Source organism: Notothenia rossii (genome assembly GCF_949606895.1).
Source record: "Notothenia rossii genome assembly, chromosome: 8".
NCBI classification, from domain to species: domain Eukaryota; kingdom Metazoa; phylum Chordata; class Actinopteri; order Perciformes; family Nototheniidae; genus Notothenia; species Notothenia rossii.
The window spans coordinates 1,693,134-1,712,911 of record NC_136906.1 but is presented as its reverse complement, the minus strand read 5'-3'; the positions used below and the strand labels follow the sequence as shown (position 1 = coordinate 1,712,911).

General features: G+C 42.2%; 1 protein-coding gene across 2 annotated transcripts in view; it reads right to left on the bottom strand.

Moving 5' to 3' along the window:
- Positions 1 to 15,746, bottom strand: part of nsfa (N-ethylmaleimide-sensitive factor a) — a 36,087-nt gene extending 20,341 nt beyond the window's left edge. The window contains exons 1-10 of one of the 2 annotated variants that reach the window (XM_079645702.1): positions 15,686 to 15,746; positions 10,555 to 10,640; positions 7,874 to 7,973; positions 7,659 to 7,698; positions 7,325 to 7,491; positions 6,561 to 6,668; positions 5,158 to 5,233; positions 4,607 to 4,762; positions 2,605 to 2,804; positions 1,900 to 2,065 (exon numbers count right to left, since the gene is read on the bottom strand). In XM_079645702.1, the coding sequence (XP_079501828.1) occupies positions 1,900 to 2,065; positions 2,605 to 2,804; positions 4,607 to 4,762; positions 5,158 to 5,233; positions 6,561 to 6,668; positions 7,325 to 7,491; positions 7,659 to 7,698; positions 7,874 to 7,973; positions 10,555 to 10,637 (1,096 nt within the window). In that variant the 5' untranslated portion in view covers positions 10,638 to 10,640; positions 15,686 to 15,746. The remainder of the gene's footprint in view (positions 1 to 1,899; positions 2,066 to 2,604; positions 2,805 to 4,606; positions 4,763 to 5,157; positions 5,234 to 6,560; positions 6,669 to 7,324; positions 7,492 to 7,658; positions 7,699 to 7,873; positions 7,974 to 10,554; positions 10,641 to 15,685) is intronic. The other variant, XM_079645703.1, reaches the window with a different exon arrangement.
- Between the last annotated feature and the right edge of the window lie 4,032 nt (positions 15,747 to 19,778).

The window sequence follows — 19,778 nt, the reverse complement described above, 5'->3', positions numbered from 1 at the left end:
CATCTACCGACGTCTATCCACATCTATCCACATCTATCCACGTCTATCCACGTCTATCCACGTCTATTCACGTCTATCCACGTCTATCCACGTCTATCCACGTCTATCCACGTCTATCCAAGTCTATCCACGTCTATCCACGTCTATCCACGTCTATCCACGTCTATCCACGTCTATCCGCATCTATCCGCATCTATCCGCATCTATCCACATCTATCCACATCTACCGACGTCTATCCACATCTATCCACATCTATCCACATCTATCCACATCTATCCACATCTATCCACATCTATCCACATCTATCCACATCTATCCGCATCTATCCGCATCTATCCACATCTATACACATCTACCGACGTCTATCCACATCTATCCACATCTATCCACATCTATCCACATCTATCCACGTCTATCCACATCTATCCACATCTACCGACGTCTATCCACATCTATCCACATCTATCCACATCTATCCACATCTATCCACATCTATCCACATCTATCCACATCTATCCACATCTATCCGCATCTATCCGCATCTATCCACATCTATCCACATCTACCGACGTCTATCCACATCTATCCACATCTATCCACATCTATCCACGTCTATCCACGTCTATCCACGTCTATCCACGTCTATTCACGTCTATCCACGTCTATCCACGTCTATCCACGTCTATCCACGTCTATCCACGTCTATCCACGTCTATCCAAGTCTATCCACGTCTATCCACGTCTATCCACGTCTATCCACGTCTATCCACGTCTATCCACATCTATCCGCATCTATCCGCATCTATCCACATCTATCCACATCTACCGACGTCTATCCACATCTATCCACATCTATCCACGTCTATCCACGTCTATCCACGTCTATCCACGTCTATCCACGTCTATCCACGTCTATCCACGTCTATCCACGTCTATCCACGTCTATCCACGTCTATCCACGTCTATCCACATCTATCCACGTCTATCCACGTCTATCCACGTCTATCCACGTCTATCCACATCTATCCACATCTATCCACATCTATCCACGTCTATCCACGTCTATCCACATCTATCCACATCTATCCACATCTATCCACATCTATCCACATCTATCCACATCTATCCACATCTATCCACATCTATCCACGTCTATCCACGTCTATCCACATCTATCCACATCTATCCACGTCTATCCACATCTATCCACATCTATCCACATCTATCCACATCTACCGACGGCTGAAATCGGCTCGGAGTGTAGGGAGGTTTACTTTGAGACACGTTGATGCATCTACAACAGCAGATATAAGTATATGAGTGTGGGAGAGACTGACCGATGACCAGGATGTTGTTGATGTTGTTGATGTTGTTGATGTTGTTGATAAAGCATTACATTAAACTGACCGATGACCTGGATGTTGTTGATGTTGTGGATGTTGATGTTGTTGATTTTGTGGATGTTGTGGATGTTGATGTTGTTGATTTTGTGGATGTTGTGGATGTTGTTGATGTTGTTGATGTTGTGGATGATGTTGATGTTGTGGATGTTGTTGATGTTGTTGATGTTGTTGATAAAGCGATACATTAAACTGGCCGATGACCAGGATGTTGTTGATGTTGTTGATGTTGTGGATGTTGTGGATGATGTTGATGTTGTGGATGTTGTGGATGTTGTTGATGTTGTTGATGTTGTTGATAAAGCGTTACATTAAACTGGCCGATGACCAGGATGTTGTTGATGTTGTGGATGTTGTGGATGTTGATGTTGTGGATGTTGTGGATGATGTGGATGTTGTGGATCTTGATGTTGTGGATGTTGTGGATGTTGATTTTGTGGATGTTGTGGATGTTGTTGATGTTGTTGATGTTGTTGATAAAGCGTTATTTAAACTGACCGATGACCAGGATGTTGTTGAGCTGCTCCACGCCGTCGATCTTGCTGAGCAGCTGGTTGACCACGGTGTCGTGCACCCCCGTGCTGCTCGCTCCGGTTCCTCTCTGCTTGCAGATGGCATCCAGCTCGTCAAAGATGATGATGTGCAGCCCGCTGTTCGCCCCCAGCTGTGAGACAATAACAAACAAAACAACAACATTTCACTTTAGGCATTTTTGGGGATATTTCAGTTTTACTTTTACTATAAGCAATTTGCTATTTCAGCATTGTTCTATTTTTATGTTTTTTCCTAATACTTGTTGTATTTCACTTATTTTTGATTATAGATCCAATGTACACCTGAAGCAGCGTTTCCGCCAGGGGGGCGTCTTGCCATCATTTGACGCCCTTATTCAGCTCGGAACGCCCTGAACTCGAGCCGAGGGCGTCCAAAACAATTTATAATTCGAGAGAAGATCGAGTAAAAAGAGCTAGAATTCCCATCACTAATACGTAAAGAGATAGTGTCTATAAGAGACGGCTCAATTCAAAATTCAAGTCACGTGACACAACGTGACACAACGTGACACAACGTGACACAACGTGACGTCCCCCCCCCAGCTCTCGGGGTAGACGCCCTCCCAGCCTTGGTCTGGCGGAAACAATGACCTGAAGTGTAATTGCTTTTTAGTATTTAGCATGTATTAAAGTTCTGATGATGCCTCACCCTCTTCTGCTCGTCCTCTGCGTCAGCGAACAGTTTCCGGATGTTTGCCTCCGACTCGCCCACGTACTTGTTCAGGATCTCGGGGCCGTTCACCACTTTGGGCTCTCGGGCGTTCAGCATCTTCCCGATCTGACGAGCCATCAGAGTCTTTCCACAGCCGGGGGGTCCGAACAGCATGATGCCCTTCACGTGCTTACAGCCTGGAGGAAGGGAGGAGGAAGATGTTAGAACACTAAGAGCAAGATGAACCAGAAAGGAAGGATGTGAGGAAATAAAACGAGGCAGGAGAGGAGGAAGGAACCCAGATTCAAAACCAAGAAGAAAAACCAAAGTGCTGATTCTCTGTCTGTTACTTTAGATGAAAATAAGGAGCCCCTCCCCACGCGCCTCTGAGAGACATTTGGTTACAAAGAACTCAATGGTGCTCTAGAGGAGATTCAGGTGATAAGGGGGGGGGGGGGGGGGTTACCTTGTTGCTGATTGGCTAATGGTTACACAAGACAAAACATCGTTATGACATCATCAAGTGACCAAAATCTGATCAGCTCATTTTCAGACAGGTTTTTATAGAAATGGATCAAAAAGAGAGAGAATCTTTGTTCCTGAAACTTTCAGAGTCTCTTTCCCCTGAGGGGACACATGTTGATGTAGAAGAGACATGAAGAAGAGGGGACACATGTTGATGTAGAAGAGACATGAAGAAGAGGGGACACATGTTGATGTAGAAGAGACATGGAGAAGAGGGGACACATGTTGATGTAGAAGAGACATGAAGAAGAGAGGACACATGTTGATGTAGTAGAGACATGAAGAAGAGGGGACACATGTTGATGTAGAAGAGACATGAAGAAGAGGGGACACATGTTGATGTAGAAGAGACATGGAGAAGAGGGGACACATGTTGATGTAGAAGAGACATGAAGAAGAGGGGACACATATTGATGTAGAAGAGACATGAAGAAGAGGGGACACATGTTGATGTAGAAGAGACATGAAGAAGAGGGGACACATGTTGATGTAGAAGAGACATGAAGAAGAGGGGACACATGTTGATGTAGAAGAGACATGAAGAAGAGGGGACACATGTTGATGTAGAAGAGACATGAAGAAGAGGGGACACATGTTGATGTAGAAGAGACATGAAGAAGAGGGGACACATGTTGATGTAGAAGAGACATGAAGAAGAGGGGACACATGTTGATGTAGAAGAGACATGAAGAAGAGGGGACACATGTTGATGTAGAAGAGACATGAAGAAGAGGGGACACATATTGATGTAGAAGAGACATGGAGAAGAGGGGACACATGTTGATGTAGAAGAGACATGGAGAAGAGGGGACACATGTTGATGTAGAAGAGACATGAAGAAGAGGGGACACATATTGATGTAGAAGAGACATGGAGAAGAGGGGACACATGTTGATGTAGAAGAGACATGGAGAAGAGGTGACACATGTTGATGTAGAAGAGACATGGAGAAGAGGGGACACATGTTGATGTAGAAGAGACATGAAGAAGAGGGGACACATGTTGATGTAGAAGAGACATGAAGAAGAGGGGACACATGTTGATGTAGAAGAGACATGAAGAAGAGGGGACACATGTTGATGTAGAAGAGACATGAAGAAGAGGGGACACATGTTGATGTAGAAGAGACATGAAGAAGAGGGGACACATGTTGATGTAGAAGAGACATGAAGAAGAGGGGACACATGTTGATGTAGAAGAGACATGAAGAAGAGGGGACACATATTGATGTAGAAGAGACATGGAGAAGAGGGGACACATGTTGATGTAGAAGAGACATGGAGAAGAGGGGACACATGTTGATGTAGAAGAGACATGAAGAAGAGGGGACACATATTGATGTAGAAGAGACATGGAGAAGAGGGGACACATGTTGATGTAGAAGAGACATGGAGAAGAGGGGACACATGTTGATGTAGAAGAGACATGGAGAAGAGGGGACACAGGTTGATGAAGAAGAGACATGTCTTCTCACCCATCTGCTCCACGATGTCTGGAGGAAACACTCGGGAAGCGAAGGCTCTGCGGAAAATGTCGGAGAACTCTCGGTCCAATCCTCCGATCCCCATCTTCTCAAAGTTCCACTCCGGGTTGATGATCGTCTGACGCTGCTCCTTAGTCTTAGCCTTTCCTGTTGTCACACACACACACACACACACACACACACACACACACACACACACACACACACACACACACACACACACACACACACACACACACACACACACACACACACACACACACACACACACACACACACACACACACACACACACACACACACACACACACACACACACACACACACACACACACGATGATGCATCAGTGAGGACACTGTGATGTGTTACTGCCACCTGGTGGAGGAAACCATAAGTACTGCAGCCCTCATGGTCTACACAGCACCATGGTGGTTGTGCAGGATTTAAATATCTAATCTATTCAAACTAAATCTAAACCCTTGATTTAGAGACGTATTTTCCTTCCCATTAAAATGTATTATGAGTTGTATATGGAACGTACCAACGAGTGTGAGGGAGGAGCTCGGGGCCTTCTCAAAGATCACCTGACTGTTTCCCACCATCAGCCCACATTCGATCTGTCCAGGGAACACAAACACAATCAGAACACATGCAGAGGCTCAGATAGAAAGGTGAACAGAGTGTTTGGATGATACATCCCATAACTCAGAGGTATCAAACTCAAAGACTTCATTTTCTGTGGCCCACAAGAGCTCTGAAAGAATATTACAGAAGCACGCGCCCTTAAACTACATGTCCCACAATGCATCTCGTTTTGTGACACGGAAGAGACTTGCAATTATTTGCCCTAGACTTCTGCTTTCAGACGTGGTTCATTATGAAGTTATTATCAGATAATAATCCAATGGCATTTTTATTTTGTTATTATTATTATTATTATCTTTCCCTCCTGTTGGATGTTTCTCATTGTAACGAGAACACACCTCAGGCCCCTGTGATTACAATTTATTCATCTTATTCATTTTCTCTCTGTGCTTTTATTTAAGTAATTGGTATGTAAGCAATTTATTCTACCACCTTTTATACTCTCACCTGGCTGCTGAACTGTCACTGCTGCTGGACGTGTCTTTTGTATATTGTGCAATTGTTGTAGTTCAATATGATCTTTATGCTTCTTAAGTCAGCACTTCCTGCCCTCGATTGAACCTGCGTAACCATGCGCACTGCAGATCGGGCAGGGGTGCAGATCGGGCAGGGGTGCAGATCGGGTAGTGACATCCATCCCTAATGAGTCTCACCTGTGCCCCATTATAATCCCTCCCCCTGTGTATTTAGTCCACATTCCCCTCAGTGCCAGTTCCTCTTTGTTCGTTCAAGCGTTCCCTAGTGTTTAGTTTCCACGTGTACCTGACCCTGCTCCTGCCTAACCCTGGTCCGTTAGGGTTGCCTTCCTAACTTGTTTAACAGTTGTAAATATGCAGTGGTGTTTAGTGTTACATATTTATTCCTAAATCATTTATTATAATCACACAAATTCAGTGTTTTGTATTTAATAATTCTGTGTTCTTCATTTAATAAACGTTCAATACCTGTCTAGGTCTAGAATCAGTGGGAGGAACCTCCAGAGCTCAGTCACTGCACGCAGGAGATTGTTTTTGTGGGACTTCCCCTCTCCTTTATAGAGTCAGTGTGAGGGAGAACCAATTTAATAACGACTGGTTCGTTATATATCTGAATAAACGGAGATCGGCTCAACGGTACGCTGACTCGGGTCTCATCTGTCAAAAGAAACACAACGCAGACACCGCTGATCGACGCCTGTTACACGTCGTGTACCGAACCTCTGCTAGTAAAGACCTTTTTTCCACCGAAGCCTCTGTCCCTGAGTCGTGCTATTGAGTCCTCTACTTGTGTTCATTCAGTCGTTACAGCCTCGCTCGTTACCTTCTGCTTCTTCCCAGAGGCCGGCTCTCCTCTCAGGATGCTGGCGTCCATCGCCTCGATGTCTTTCACCACCAGACCAAACAGTTTGTCGCAGAAACTGAACACGAGCTGAGAGACAAGGAGATAACGGAGATGATCAGAGCCACGTCAAAACAAAAGATATCTGTGTGTGAGAGATAGGGAAGGGGGGAATGGGAACCGCGGTGCATTCTGGGGCATCTGTGGAGAATAGCGTCTTTAGGATCGATAGCAGCCCTTAATATCTATCAGCTTTCACTAATATCTTTCAGACGTTTGGCATCGAACAAGATAACTCTCCCATACCTAATGATTTAGGGGTATACAAGTGTTTATACTGGGTAGTTTAATTCGTTTTAAAAAATGATCTTCTGATTTACAGACGTCTCTTTCCCAATGTTAGTCAATGGGAGAAAGTCTTTCTGGGCCGGGTGTCGTCACGGACTGATACGGGAGTTGTAGTACCGCCTTTTGGACACTAGGAATGTTTTCCTCAGAGCCCGGAGCACTTCCTGGGGGCTTGAACTCTACTCGACGAGTTGTTGATGACGTCACCAGGGGCGCCGTAAGGGGGTGAAAAGTTAGGACGATTCTAAGGGCCTGTGACTGACAGGGGCCCAAACATTTTTAGAACATTAAGAAAAACGTTTTTAAGTAAGCAATGTGATATCTTTTCATGGGGCCCAAAATCCCTGGCGGCGCTCCTGGACGTCACATTCCCGCTTCCTCTCTCTCTCTTTAAGCACCTGCTGAGTGACGGAGAAACTCTGGTTGTTGAACTGCTGGATGAACTCGGCGGCCATCTTGTCCGAGTCGTAGGGGGAGGAGTCGGTGCTCTTCTTCTGCAGGAAGTCGATCTCGATGGTCAAGGCGCCGATGCACTGCTTAGATTTATCAAAGTTGTATCCGGCAACTGAAGGGAGAGAGAACGGGAGGGATGAATAAATACATCTTAGAGCGGTATCACACGATACCCTGTGGTAGATTAGAGAACGCCACAAGGATTAGAAAATAAAGATATTTCTACAGGATCGTCGTTTTAAATAAAGTGGAACCAAAAGTGACAATATTGAGATTTACCTTCGACCTCCTGACCGATGGAGAGTCCGGCCCACTTCCTCTACAGGAGAGAAGAAGAAGAGAGGATTCAACAACAAGTAAATAACAGAGTGTGTGTGTGTGTGTGTGTGTGTGTGTGTGTGTGTGTGTGTGTGTGTGTGTGTGTGTGTGTGTGTGTGTGTGTGTGTGTGTGTGTCTGTGTGTGTGTGTGTGTGTGTGTGTGTGTGTGTGTGTACCTGTGGCAGGCTGAAGGCGATGCTCCCAGCAGCCACAGTGTTGTGGGTCTTCACTGTGAACACAAACTTGTGGTTGGGGGTCGTCGTCACCGACACATGTCTGCGGAGAGAGGAGGAGAAGAAGACATGCTTTAATAATCTCTCTGGAAAATGAAATACACTCCAGGAATTGAACCGTAGACCCTCTGGTTCCCAAGCTAAGTCCCGCTCAGTGTATTACCTTCGTCAGTGAGTACACTTATTCTGCTCTCTCATTTAATTAAACCTCATATTTTAATTCCATCTGTATCACATGAAGTCTTCTGCAAATGCCTTTTAGCATCTTTCAAATCAACCTGTCCTGGTAGAGCGTTCTGGAGATATAATTATTCTGTATATCTGTATATACTGTCACATGTAGTATATTAAGAGCCTATATTCCTGCTACTGCAGTATTTCTACCTTTTTAAAGAACTTTTCAATCATCCAGAATTGTTTATATTTGATATACTATTTTTTATTGTCATTTTATTTGTAATTGTTAACTCTTTTCCACTTTTTAAGTATTTTAATGTTCTGTAACAATTTGGGATTAATAAAGTACATTTCTTGTAAATCTACAAATGAAATCTCAATAATTCAGATGATTTTCTTGTAATTTAACACCTCGTCCTCCACCAGCTCTGTAATTAAAAGAAATATATGTGTGAACCCACAATGGCCCAGTGGCGATACTGGAGTCTGTGGGGGCCCTAGGCAAACATTCACTGGGGGCCCTTAGAACCAGCTTTTCATCACCACGCACAGCCACAGCCACAACCCCCCCCCCCCCCCCACAGAGTGGAGCAAGGCAACGAAACTTAAAATAAGAAGCAGCATTATGCATGGGGACGCCTTGAGGGGGTTTCCCGACATGTCGTTGCAGTAAATTAAAGGGTGCTTCATATTGTCGTTGCTGTGGACCTTCTTAATCTACTTTCTTTGGGGGCCCTCTTCTGGTCCGGGGCCCCCTTCTGGTCCGGGGCCCCAAGCAGTTGCCTGCCGTGCCTGTTTGCAAGCGGCGCCCCTGCTGATCTGCTGTTGTGGTTTTTCCTCTTCTATAATGACCTTTTAATGACATGCTAATGTTTTACCTCCATGTCGTCCAGGATAAAGAAACTGGTTTTGTGACGGTTGCTCCAATTTAAAACGAAGAAAATTGAATTTATTAAAAAATATATAATAATTAATGCTGAACTACACAGTTTAAAAAGCTTTGGCTGCAGATGGAGAATGAACTCACATTAACATTTGTATTCATTTATTGATGATTAACACCTTTGTTATTGTATTAAGGAAAATGTAATACAGCACAATTCACTCCTGGGGGGGAGGATTAAATATGTAAGCCAATTTCATAAGGGCATTATTGAAGAGCTGTGATTGGTCGATCTCTTTTAGTTGCTAGGATACCAGTTCTTTAATTACACAAACAGGGCTCATCAGGATGAACGGTTGCTGTTGTTGTTGATGCTGACCGCTCTGCAGAGGTTACACAAGCAATGCAGAAATAATGTTAGCTTGTTGCTATGCTAACAGAGTTATTATTTTAAAGGTATAGACTAATTATTGTAATTAAGAATTGTAATTTGAATAAGTAAAAACGACTTTTCTTTACATTTTACAATTTCATTATTGCAGAACATAGAATTAATATTCGCCAGGGCTGTCAGATGTTTGAATTTGATCATGGTCAGTTTCTGGCATCCCTCGTGAGGAAGTCCGCGGATTGGTCCAAACGTAACGGCTCCGCGAACGTAACGTAACGGCTCTAATCCGCAGGTCTTCTCTGTGTTAGAGTTTTACTCGCTACAGGGTGTACTTTGAGGGTTTGTGACTCTGCAGACCGTTTACATGCAGAAAAAGCTTCATAACACACAAGGGGACGGGTAAGAACCGGAAAAGCATGACATGGGCCCTTTAAAGATGCTCTGGAAATACACCTACACTGGGAAAAAGCACTGTTACATCAACTCAAACAATTACAAGGTGTTTTAAACATAAAACTTCAAAAAGCAAAAGCCCTGTTCAAGTCTTTTCCAGTTCAATTCATAATGTGTGTGTCTGTATGGTGGACATTGGGTAATATTGACCTCTTTGTGTTTAAAACAGGTATCATAGCTGGTCAAATATTAGCCTCCCTTACCCTGAGCCTCGCCCATAAACAGCTTAACAATTCTGGATAATTAAAATGTTCTAAAAAAGTCTAAAATACTGCAGCTAGTAGCAGGAACATGTGCTTACACTACAGGAGCATTACCATGTGAGTGTGTGTGTGTGTGTGTGTGTGTGTGTGTGTGTGTGTGTGTGTGTGTGTGTGTGTGTGTGTGTGTGTGTGTGTGTGTGTGTGTGTGTGTGTGTGTGTGTGTGTGTGTGTGTGTGTACGTGTACGTGTGTGTATGAGTGAGGGAGAGGGAAGCACACTACAGGAGCATTGCCATGTGACTGTGTGTGTGGATGGGTATGTGATATATATGTGTGTGAGTGTGTGGATTGGATGAGTGTGTGTGTGTGTGTGTGTGTGTGTGTGTGTGTGTGTGTGTGTGTGTGTGTGTGTGTGTGTGTGTGTGTGTGTGTGAGTGTGTGTGTGTGTGTGTGTGTGTGTGTGTGTGTGTGTGTGTATTGACAGTTAGTAACTGATGACTCAGAGATATTGAACTCACTGTCCTGACTGCAGATCCTTCTCGCTCACCACGGCACAGTTAGACAGCGACAACTCGTCTGTCGGGCAGCGCGCCGCCTGCATCGTCTGCAGAGAGAGGAGTAGAGGAAATGTTTAAAACATATGAACTAAAACTAACCAAAGCTGCTGGACATGAAGTACAAAGATCCCCCGTTATAATCTTATTAGTATTATATATGCATTAATAAGAATACTGTTATATAGCGCTTTCCCCAGTGCCATGGGACTCCTTTGTTTACTTCCGGAACAAAGTGACATCACTATAAAAGACTTGCGCTCCTATTGGCTAGCGCTCCAGCACATTGTACGTGATAGGCCAAAGAACACGTACGAATTCTGACTTTTTTAAGAACATTTTTGAATTCAAACTTTTTTCTGAAAAAAATACCAAATTCCAACATTTTCCTCAAACCCATTGTTCATGATAGACTAAGGGGGCGGGACATCTCTAAGAGGTTGACCAATCACAACAGAGCCGGCCAGCTAACTAAAATCTCAGAGAATAACAATTAAAAAAAGATCTGGTTTAATTGTTTTCTTTTGCTTTTACTACTTTCATCTAAAAAATAAATCCTCATAAACTGATGACTGCATTTTCAAATATCTAAAAAACACCCAGGTACCTCCGGACCAAACATTCGGTATTTTTTCTGAAAAGCTCAACATTCTGACTTTCATCAGCAGGAGAGGACTCTTTAAAGTAGAGACACTACATACTGATATACACCTGAACATCAGCAGGAGAGGACTCTTTAAAGTAGAGACACTACATACTGATATACACCTGAACATCAGCAGGAGAGGACTCTTTAAAGTAGAGACACCACATACTGATATACACCTGAACATCAGCAGGAGAGGACTCTTTAAAGTAGAGACACTACACACTGATATACACCTGAACATCAGCAGGAGAGGACTCTTTAAAGTATAGACACTACATACTGATATACACCTGAACATCAGCAGGAGAGGACTCTTTAAAGTAGAGACACTACATACTGATATACACCTGAACATCAGCAGGAGAGGACTCTTTAAAGTAGAGACACTACATACTGATATACACCTGAACATCAGCAGGAGAGGACTCTTTAAAGTAGAGACACTACATACTGATATACACCTGAACATCAGCAGGAGAGGACTCTTTAAAGTAGAGACACTACATACTGATATACACCTGAACATCAGCAGGAGAGGACTCTTTAAAGTAGAGACACTACATACTGATATACACCTGAACATCAGCAGGAGAGGACTCTTTAAAGTAGAGACACTACATACTGATATACACCTGAACATCAGCAGGAGAGGACTCTTTAAAGTAGAGACACTACATACTGATATACACCTGAACATCAGCTGGAGAGGACTCTTTAAAGTAGAGACACTACATACTGATATACACCTGAACATCAGCTGGAGAGGACTCTTTAAAGTAGAGACACTACATACTGATATACACCTGAACATCAGCAGGAGAGGACTCTTTAAAGTAGAGACACACAGCCAGTTTAAATCTTCATCAAACTGTCCCTAAAAAGGATCTCTTGAGAGACTTTGCTCAATACAAATGTATAAAATCTGTTAATGACGTTTCCTTGGAAACGGAAATGAGTTCAGGGAAGTCTCTGCAGTCTGTCTTTATCTCTTAGATATCATTGATTTATCAATTGATAGATGAACGCAGACGAAACAAAGCTGCACATTTAACAAAGGGCAGAAATTCCATGAAGTATGAAGTGTCAGGAAAGAAGACACTCAAGATACCTCAGATTCCTAGCTCAGTAGTTTTGGAGCTAACCTACACGAGTCGTAAATAATGTGGGATTTATTTATTATTGTAAGGTTAGTCGTTTTGACATGATGTTTAAAACAATCCTATATATGGTATGTTTTGTTGTGTATCTTAACACCTCCTTGTCTATTCTTTGTTTGAAAATGTGACTCTAAGACCCTCCGCAGACTTTCTGAGTTTTGTACTTAAAATAAACTCCTTAAAAGACTGTCTTATTTTAAGTATCTTCATTTCAATATAACAGGAAGGTTTCCTCACCATTTCATCATTACTTGTTATTGGTATTGGTTAAATTCCACCACACACACACACACACACACACACACACACACACACACACACACACACACACACACACACACACACACACACACACACACACACACACACACACACACACACGTATACATCACTTCAGGGGACATTGCATTGACTTACATGCATTTCCTGGAGACTTATCCTAACCTTAACCATAAGCAACACATGCCTAACGCTAACCAAGTCTTCAAGCTAAAATTAATGATTCCCCTCATGGTGACCTCCATTGTGTCCCCATAAGGGAGGCGAGTCCCCACCCGTGACTGTGTAAACCGATGTAGGTCCCCACAAGTATAGTAATGCTAGGCCACACACACACACACACACACACACACACACACACACACACACACACACACACACACACACACACACACACACACACACACACACACACACACACACACACACACACACACACACACACACACACACACACACACACACACACACACACACACACACACACACACACACACACACACACACACACACACACACACAGCAGCCAGTCTCCATGGGAACTGCATCGTGCATCTATACTGTCTCGATGATTAATTTATGAGCGTCTTCACAGTAAGACACAGCAACACTTCCTGTTTCTCCTCCAACTGTTTCATTAAAAGATTAAACTCTCAGTAAACTTCATCCATTGAGCAACAAAACAGCTGATTTTTGCTTGACCCTGCTTTCTTCAAAACATCTAAAAAAGTGCATTTGAACCTGCTAAACACAACATGTTATTTAAAGTGGCAAACAAATATTTATAAAAATATTTATAAACCGTAGAAGTAAGAAGATTAAACATGTCCACATTTTTACTTGTAGGATTAATCATGCCAGAGTTGGAACCAATTCCAAAATGTTGTTTGCAGTGTAAGAGTAATGTGATCAGATGGATCCAACCTCCCTTTAACTCACTGCGTTTCGTGCAGTATAACAATGTCTACTTGTCCTTATGTTCTTTCGCCTGTTGCTTTTTACCAACAATATATTTATAATTAATGAATAAAATGTATGAAAAAGACTGTATGAAAAGGGAGGCTGTTCATCCATACACCTGGCTCTTAAACACATATCCACATCGGCAGCCTCTGCACCAAAAGTGATTTTCAGCAGCTCAGATATCAGGCGTCCTCATTAAGAGACGTACCATGGATATAAATCTGTTTCATGGATGTGATGCCACACACAGATCCAAACCAAAACCCCAAGCAAGCATCCAGCGTTTAGACTGATCCCATCTCCACATGTCTCCAAAATCCATTCATGATTTCTGAGGATTCTTCACCAGAAAACCAACAAACACATCTCACTGTTGACAACAAAAACGGTACTGCGTGTCAGATACAGATAGATCTAATGTACCATTGGAAATAAGGTCCATAGAAGTCAGTGTGAAGCAGCTTTCAATGCTTATGTCACTGTTGATAGATATCTCGTTCGACACATGTACAAACGGTTTCTAACGGAGACAATCGACCCAGACGTCGCTGAGCTGCAGAGATGATAAGAGCTGTAGATGATAGGAAAGGAGCTTCAATGCTTCCTTTGTTATCTCCTTTGGGAAACACCAGACCATCTATTAGGAAAGGAGATACAATTCCTAACAGTCACAGCATTTAAAGTGATGAATAATTTAAACATCGGATCGTGCCAACTTTAGCTTAGAGGTGATGACGTGAAGTCATGTGACCGTGCTGTAGTTCCTTTATAGCCCAACATTAGCCACCTTTAGCTTAGAGGTGATGACGTGAAGTCATGTGACCGTGCTGTAGTTCCTTTATAGCCCAACATTAGCCAACTTTAGCTTAGCGGTGGTGACGTGAAGTCATGTGACCGTGCTGTAGTTCCTTTATAGCCCAACATTAGCCACCTTTAGCTTAGCGGTGGTGACGTGAAATCATGTGACCGTGCTGTAGTTCCTTTATAGCCCAACATTAGCCACCTTTAGCTTAGCAGTGGTGACGTGAAGTCATGTGACCCTGCTGTAGTTCCTTTATAGCCCAACATTAGCCACCTTTAGCTTAGCGGTGGTGACGTGAAGTCATGTGACCGTGCTGTAGTTCCTTTATAGCCCAACACTAGCCTCCTTTAGCTTAGCGGTGGTGACGTGAAATCATGTGACCGTGCTGTAGTTCCTTTATAGCCCAACATTAGCCACCTTTAGCTTAGCGGTGGTGACGTGAAGTCATGTGACCGTGCTGTAGTTCCTTTATAGCCCAACATTAGCCTCCTTTAGCTTAGCGGTGGTGACGTGAAGTCATGTGACCGTGCTGTAGTTCCTTTATAGCCCAACATTAGCCACCTTTAGCTTAGCAGTGGTGACGTGAAGTCATGTGACTGTGCTGTAGTTCCTTTATAGCCTAACATTAGCCACCTTTACCTTAGCGGTGGTGACGTGAAGTCATGTGACCGTACTGTAGTTCCTGTATAGCCCAACATTAGCCTCCTTTAGCTTAGCGGTGATGACGTAAATTCGATATCATGAATAATCCAAAAGCCAATGGAGAAATCCCATGGCTTTTTGTGGAAGGAGCCAGGAGAAGGTTGCCTGCAAAAATACTAAACTATTATACCACTCTAATAAAGTACTATAGAAATAGCAATGTAGCTAGCTAAGTAGCAGACAGCTGGTAAGCTAGCTAGCTTATTTCACCATGCTAAAGTGCTACACTGGTTACAGAGAATGGGCCCTAACCCTACACAGGTCGTCAATCATTTCATCCTACTGAACAGAGCTTATTTTTTGCAATCATCCAAAATCCAATGCCAAAATCCCATTGGATTTTTGTGAAAAGGGAACCAGGGATATGCTGCCTTCAGGGTTGAAGACAGAAAATATGACATCCCTGCACCACTCTATAGTGATCCAGCCTGGGGGGGAGGATTGAAAGCGTTGACGTACATCGGCCTATAAACAATTAGCACGCAAAAAAATTATATCCCACATGACGAGGAGCTCGTTTTTTGAAAATGTTTCCATACATACCTTGAAAAATATTACGACCTTGTGGGCGCCAGCGTAGGCAAGCAGAGAGGAAGGACAGAAGACAGTATTTGAGCGAAAGGGGATACAATCAGCAAGCTGAGGGGGAAAAGCTGTGATCGCATTCAAAATGTATTCACATGCAACCACAATTAATGAGATGATGGTGCATGCAGATCAGATTTGGGGTTTGATTGGTGTTTTTTAAACCAGAAAACATGTTTCGGTCATTTCCAGAGGTGGGAAGTAGTGGAATACAAATACTTTGTGTCTGCACTTAAGTACATGTTTCTGGTATCAGTACTTTACTCCACTACTTACATGTTGAACACAAATACCTGTACTTTCTACTTCTTACATGTTGAACACAAATACCTGTACTTTCTACTTCTTACATGTTGAACACAAATACCTGTACTTTCTACTTCTTACATGTTGAACACAAATACCTGTAATTTATACTTCTTACATGTTGAACACAAATACCTGTAATTTATACTTCTTACATGTTGAACACAAATACCTGTACTTTCTACTCCTTACATGTTGAACTCAAATACCTGTACTTTCTACTTCTTACATGTTGAACACAAATACCTGTACTTTCTACTTCTTACATGTTGAACTCAAATACCTGTACTTTCTACTTCTTACATGTTGAACCCAAATACCTGTACTTTCTACTTCTTACATGTTGAACTCAAATACCTGTACTTTCTACTTCTTACATGTTGAACACTAATACCTGTACTTTCTACTTCTTACATGTTGAACACAAATACCTGTACTTTCTACTTCTCACATGTTGAACACAAATACCTGTACTTTCTACTTCTTACATGTTGAACTCAAATACCTGTACTTTCTACTTCTCACATGTTGAATTCAAATACCTGTACTTTCTACTTCTTACATGTTTAACACAAATACCTGTACTTTCTACTTCTTACATGTTGAACTCAAATACCTGTACTTTCTACTTCTTACATGTTGAACACAAATACCTGTACTTTCTACTTCTTACATGTTGAATTCAAATACCTGTACTTTCTACTTCTTACATGTTGAACTCAAATACCTGTACTTTCTACTTCTTACATGTTGAACTCAAATACCTGTACTTTCTACTTCTTACATGTTGAACACAAATACCTGTACTTTCTACTTCTTACATGTTGAACACAAATACCTGTACTTTCTACTTCTTACATGTTGAACTCAAATACCTGTACTTTCTACTTCTTACATGTTGAACACAAATACCTGTACTTTCTACTTCTTACATGTTGAACTCAAATACCTGTACTTTCTACTTCTCACATGTTGAACTCAAATACCTGTACTTTCTACTTCTTACATGTTGAACACAAATACCTGTACTTTCTACTTCTTACATGTTGAACTCAAATACCTGTACTTTCTACTTCTTACATGTTGAACACAAATACCTGTACTTTCTACTTCTGACATGTTGAACTCAAATACCTGTACTCTCTACTTCTCTCATTTTCCAAACAGGCTGGTTCCTTTAGTCTGAATGTGTGTTTGGTGGCGTGATCATTATTATTTAGAGTCATTGCGTGCCTATTGATTTGAACACGATCCGTGTATCCATCATTTCCTGGTCTTCTCTAAAGAAGAGGGACCAATGGAAACGTTGTCATGTTGCCGTTGGTCACCATGGAAACATTCATTAGCTAACAATGACATTATTGTTCTATTCATATAAAGGGAGGTCAGGTACTCTTTAAAACCGCTGCTAGTTATGGGTACTCTTTACTGAAGTACATTTCAAAGCCTCTTTACTTTGACTTGAGGAAAGAAGTTTAGTCAGTACTTCTACTTTTGCCAGAGTATTTCTAAACACGAGTATCTGTACTTCTACTTGAGTAAAGGGTGTGTACTTTTACCCTCTCTGGTCATTTCGATGAATTTATCCCCCAAATCTGGTTATGGGTTTGATGAGATGAGTCGTACACAGAGTGCCATGCCAAACATACACAGTTATGTTTATTATGTCGTTGTTTCTTTCCCACATTTAGAGACTAATGGTGGAAAGAGACGTGGAAACAAGAGAAAGAAATCAGCTGATTTGCTCCTCTGATGGTTGATGTTGGTTAGGAGATGAGAGAGAGGATGTAATCAATGAAATGGGAACCTTTACCTTCTTGGAAATTGCATTGATGTAAATAAATCAGTCGTGGATGAATACGTTTGAAAATCCATTATTGGGATTGGATTCAGTCGAGCAGTTTAGTATTAGTCCGGTTATTAGTTTGGGTTCTGTCTACCATCGTATTGTTAGGGTCAGTTAGCATTAGCATGCTCAAACAGACAAGACATTACAGAAAACAATACAATTTATCATATGTTAAATAAGGTAACATCATGTTCGGTGCTTTTCCTATAAAATGTCCTGCTGTATTTTGTGAGCACAGGTCGTTGAAGCTTAAAGGAATCTATCATCGTAAGAGCAGAAACGGATGGAAATCACACTAATATTTCAGTATCCTAACTGTATGCCTCTGGGTTTCATGAATACTTGACAGAGCTGCAGGAATAATTCCTAAAACCCTACCATGACTCAGCATTTCATCACTTCCTGTCTCCTGGTATGGGGGTCAATGGTTTTCTGTGTTTTAACTTTTTATCCAGAATAAGTACTTCTGTGCCTGCTGTAGTTCCTTTATAGTCCAACATTAGCCACCTTTAGCTTAGCGGTGGTGACGTCATGTGACCGTGCTGTAGTTCCTTTATAGCCCAACATTAGCCACCTTTAGCTTAGCGGTGGTGACGTGAAGTCATGTGACCGTGCTGTAGTTCCTCTATAGCCCAACATTAGCCTCCTTTAGCTTAGCGGTGGGACGTGAAGTCATGTGACCGTGCTGCAGTTCCTTGATAGCCCAACATTAGCCTCCTTTAGCTTAGCGGTGGTGACGGGAAGTCATGTGACCGTGCAGTAGTTCCTTGATAGCCCAACATTAGCCTCCTTTAGCTTAGCGCTGGGACGTGAAGTCATGTGACTTTAGAAATTGATTTGAACCTTGAAAATAAGATGCTGGTTAAAGATATGACTCATAGCGCATTTAGATCCATGGTTACACGGCTCTGCTCAAATTAGAAGATAGTACCAGCGAACCTGAGCCTCACTTTGTAGTCCTGTGGTGAAATGTGCATCTATCTATAACTCTCTGATGCTGCAGAGATTCCATCGATTTTACAGTGCAGACATCTGAGTGAAAACACCCCGCGAGGCACAGCCGCATGAATGATTCAACAGTTTGAGTATTAGAGAGAGAGGAGAGACGGATATATCAGACCCTCCCTAATACTGCAGAGTCACTGCAAAACACTCCCAGGGTAATATAGGAGAGCATGCCAGAGAAGAATGAGACAAATAAGAAGAAGTATCTCACGTATTTTATGTCGTAGAACAAAATGTTAAAACCTCTCCAGCTTGTGTTAATCTCAGACCTTATTTCAGACTAAAAACACGTTCAGAAACCATTGACCTCCACACATTTTGCACCACTTTTTCAAGCCTTTTACAAGCTGCAAATGTGGATATTATCAGATGCCTTTTGGGGGATGAATTGGCCAATTGGTTAGAATAATATACGGGGAAAATAGGAGAGCATACCACAGAAGAAGAGGAAGAAGAAAACATATTTTATGTGGTAGTAGAACAAAATGTTAAAACCTCTCCAGCTTGTGTTAACCACAGACCTAATTTCAGACCGAAAAAACATTCAGAAAACCATTGACCTCCACCAGGGGACAGGAAGTGATGAAATGCTGACTCATTATCCGGTTTTATGACAACATTTTGCACCACTTTTTCTGGCCTGTCACTCAGATAAAGATGTACATTTGGATATTTGTAGAAGACTTGGTGCAGGCTCTACTGATCTATGTGTTAGACAATATATATATCATTGTTCCTAAGCAATCAGTTTGTGTTTATATAAGATGGAAAGCTGACATGTTCACTTTACATTAGAGATGTCCCGATCCGATCACGCGATTGGGGATCGGAGCCGATCACGTGATTTTCAAAAGATCGGAATCGGGAGAAAAAAAATCGGGGATCGGAATT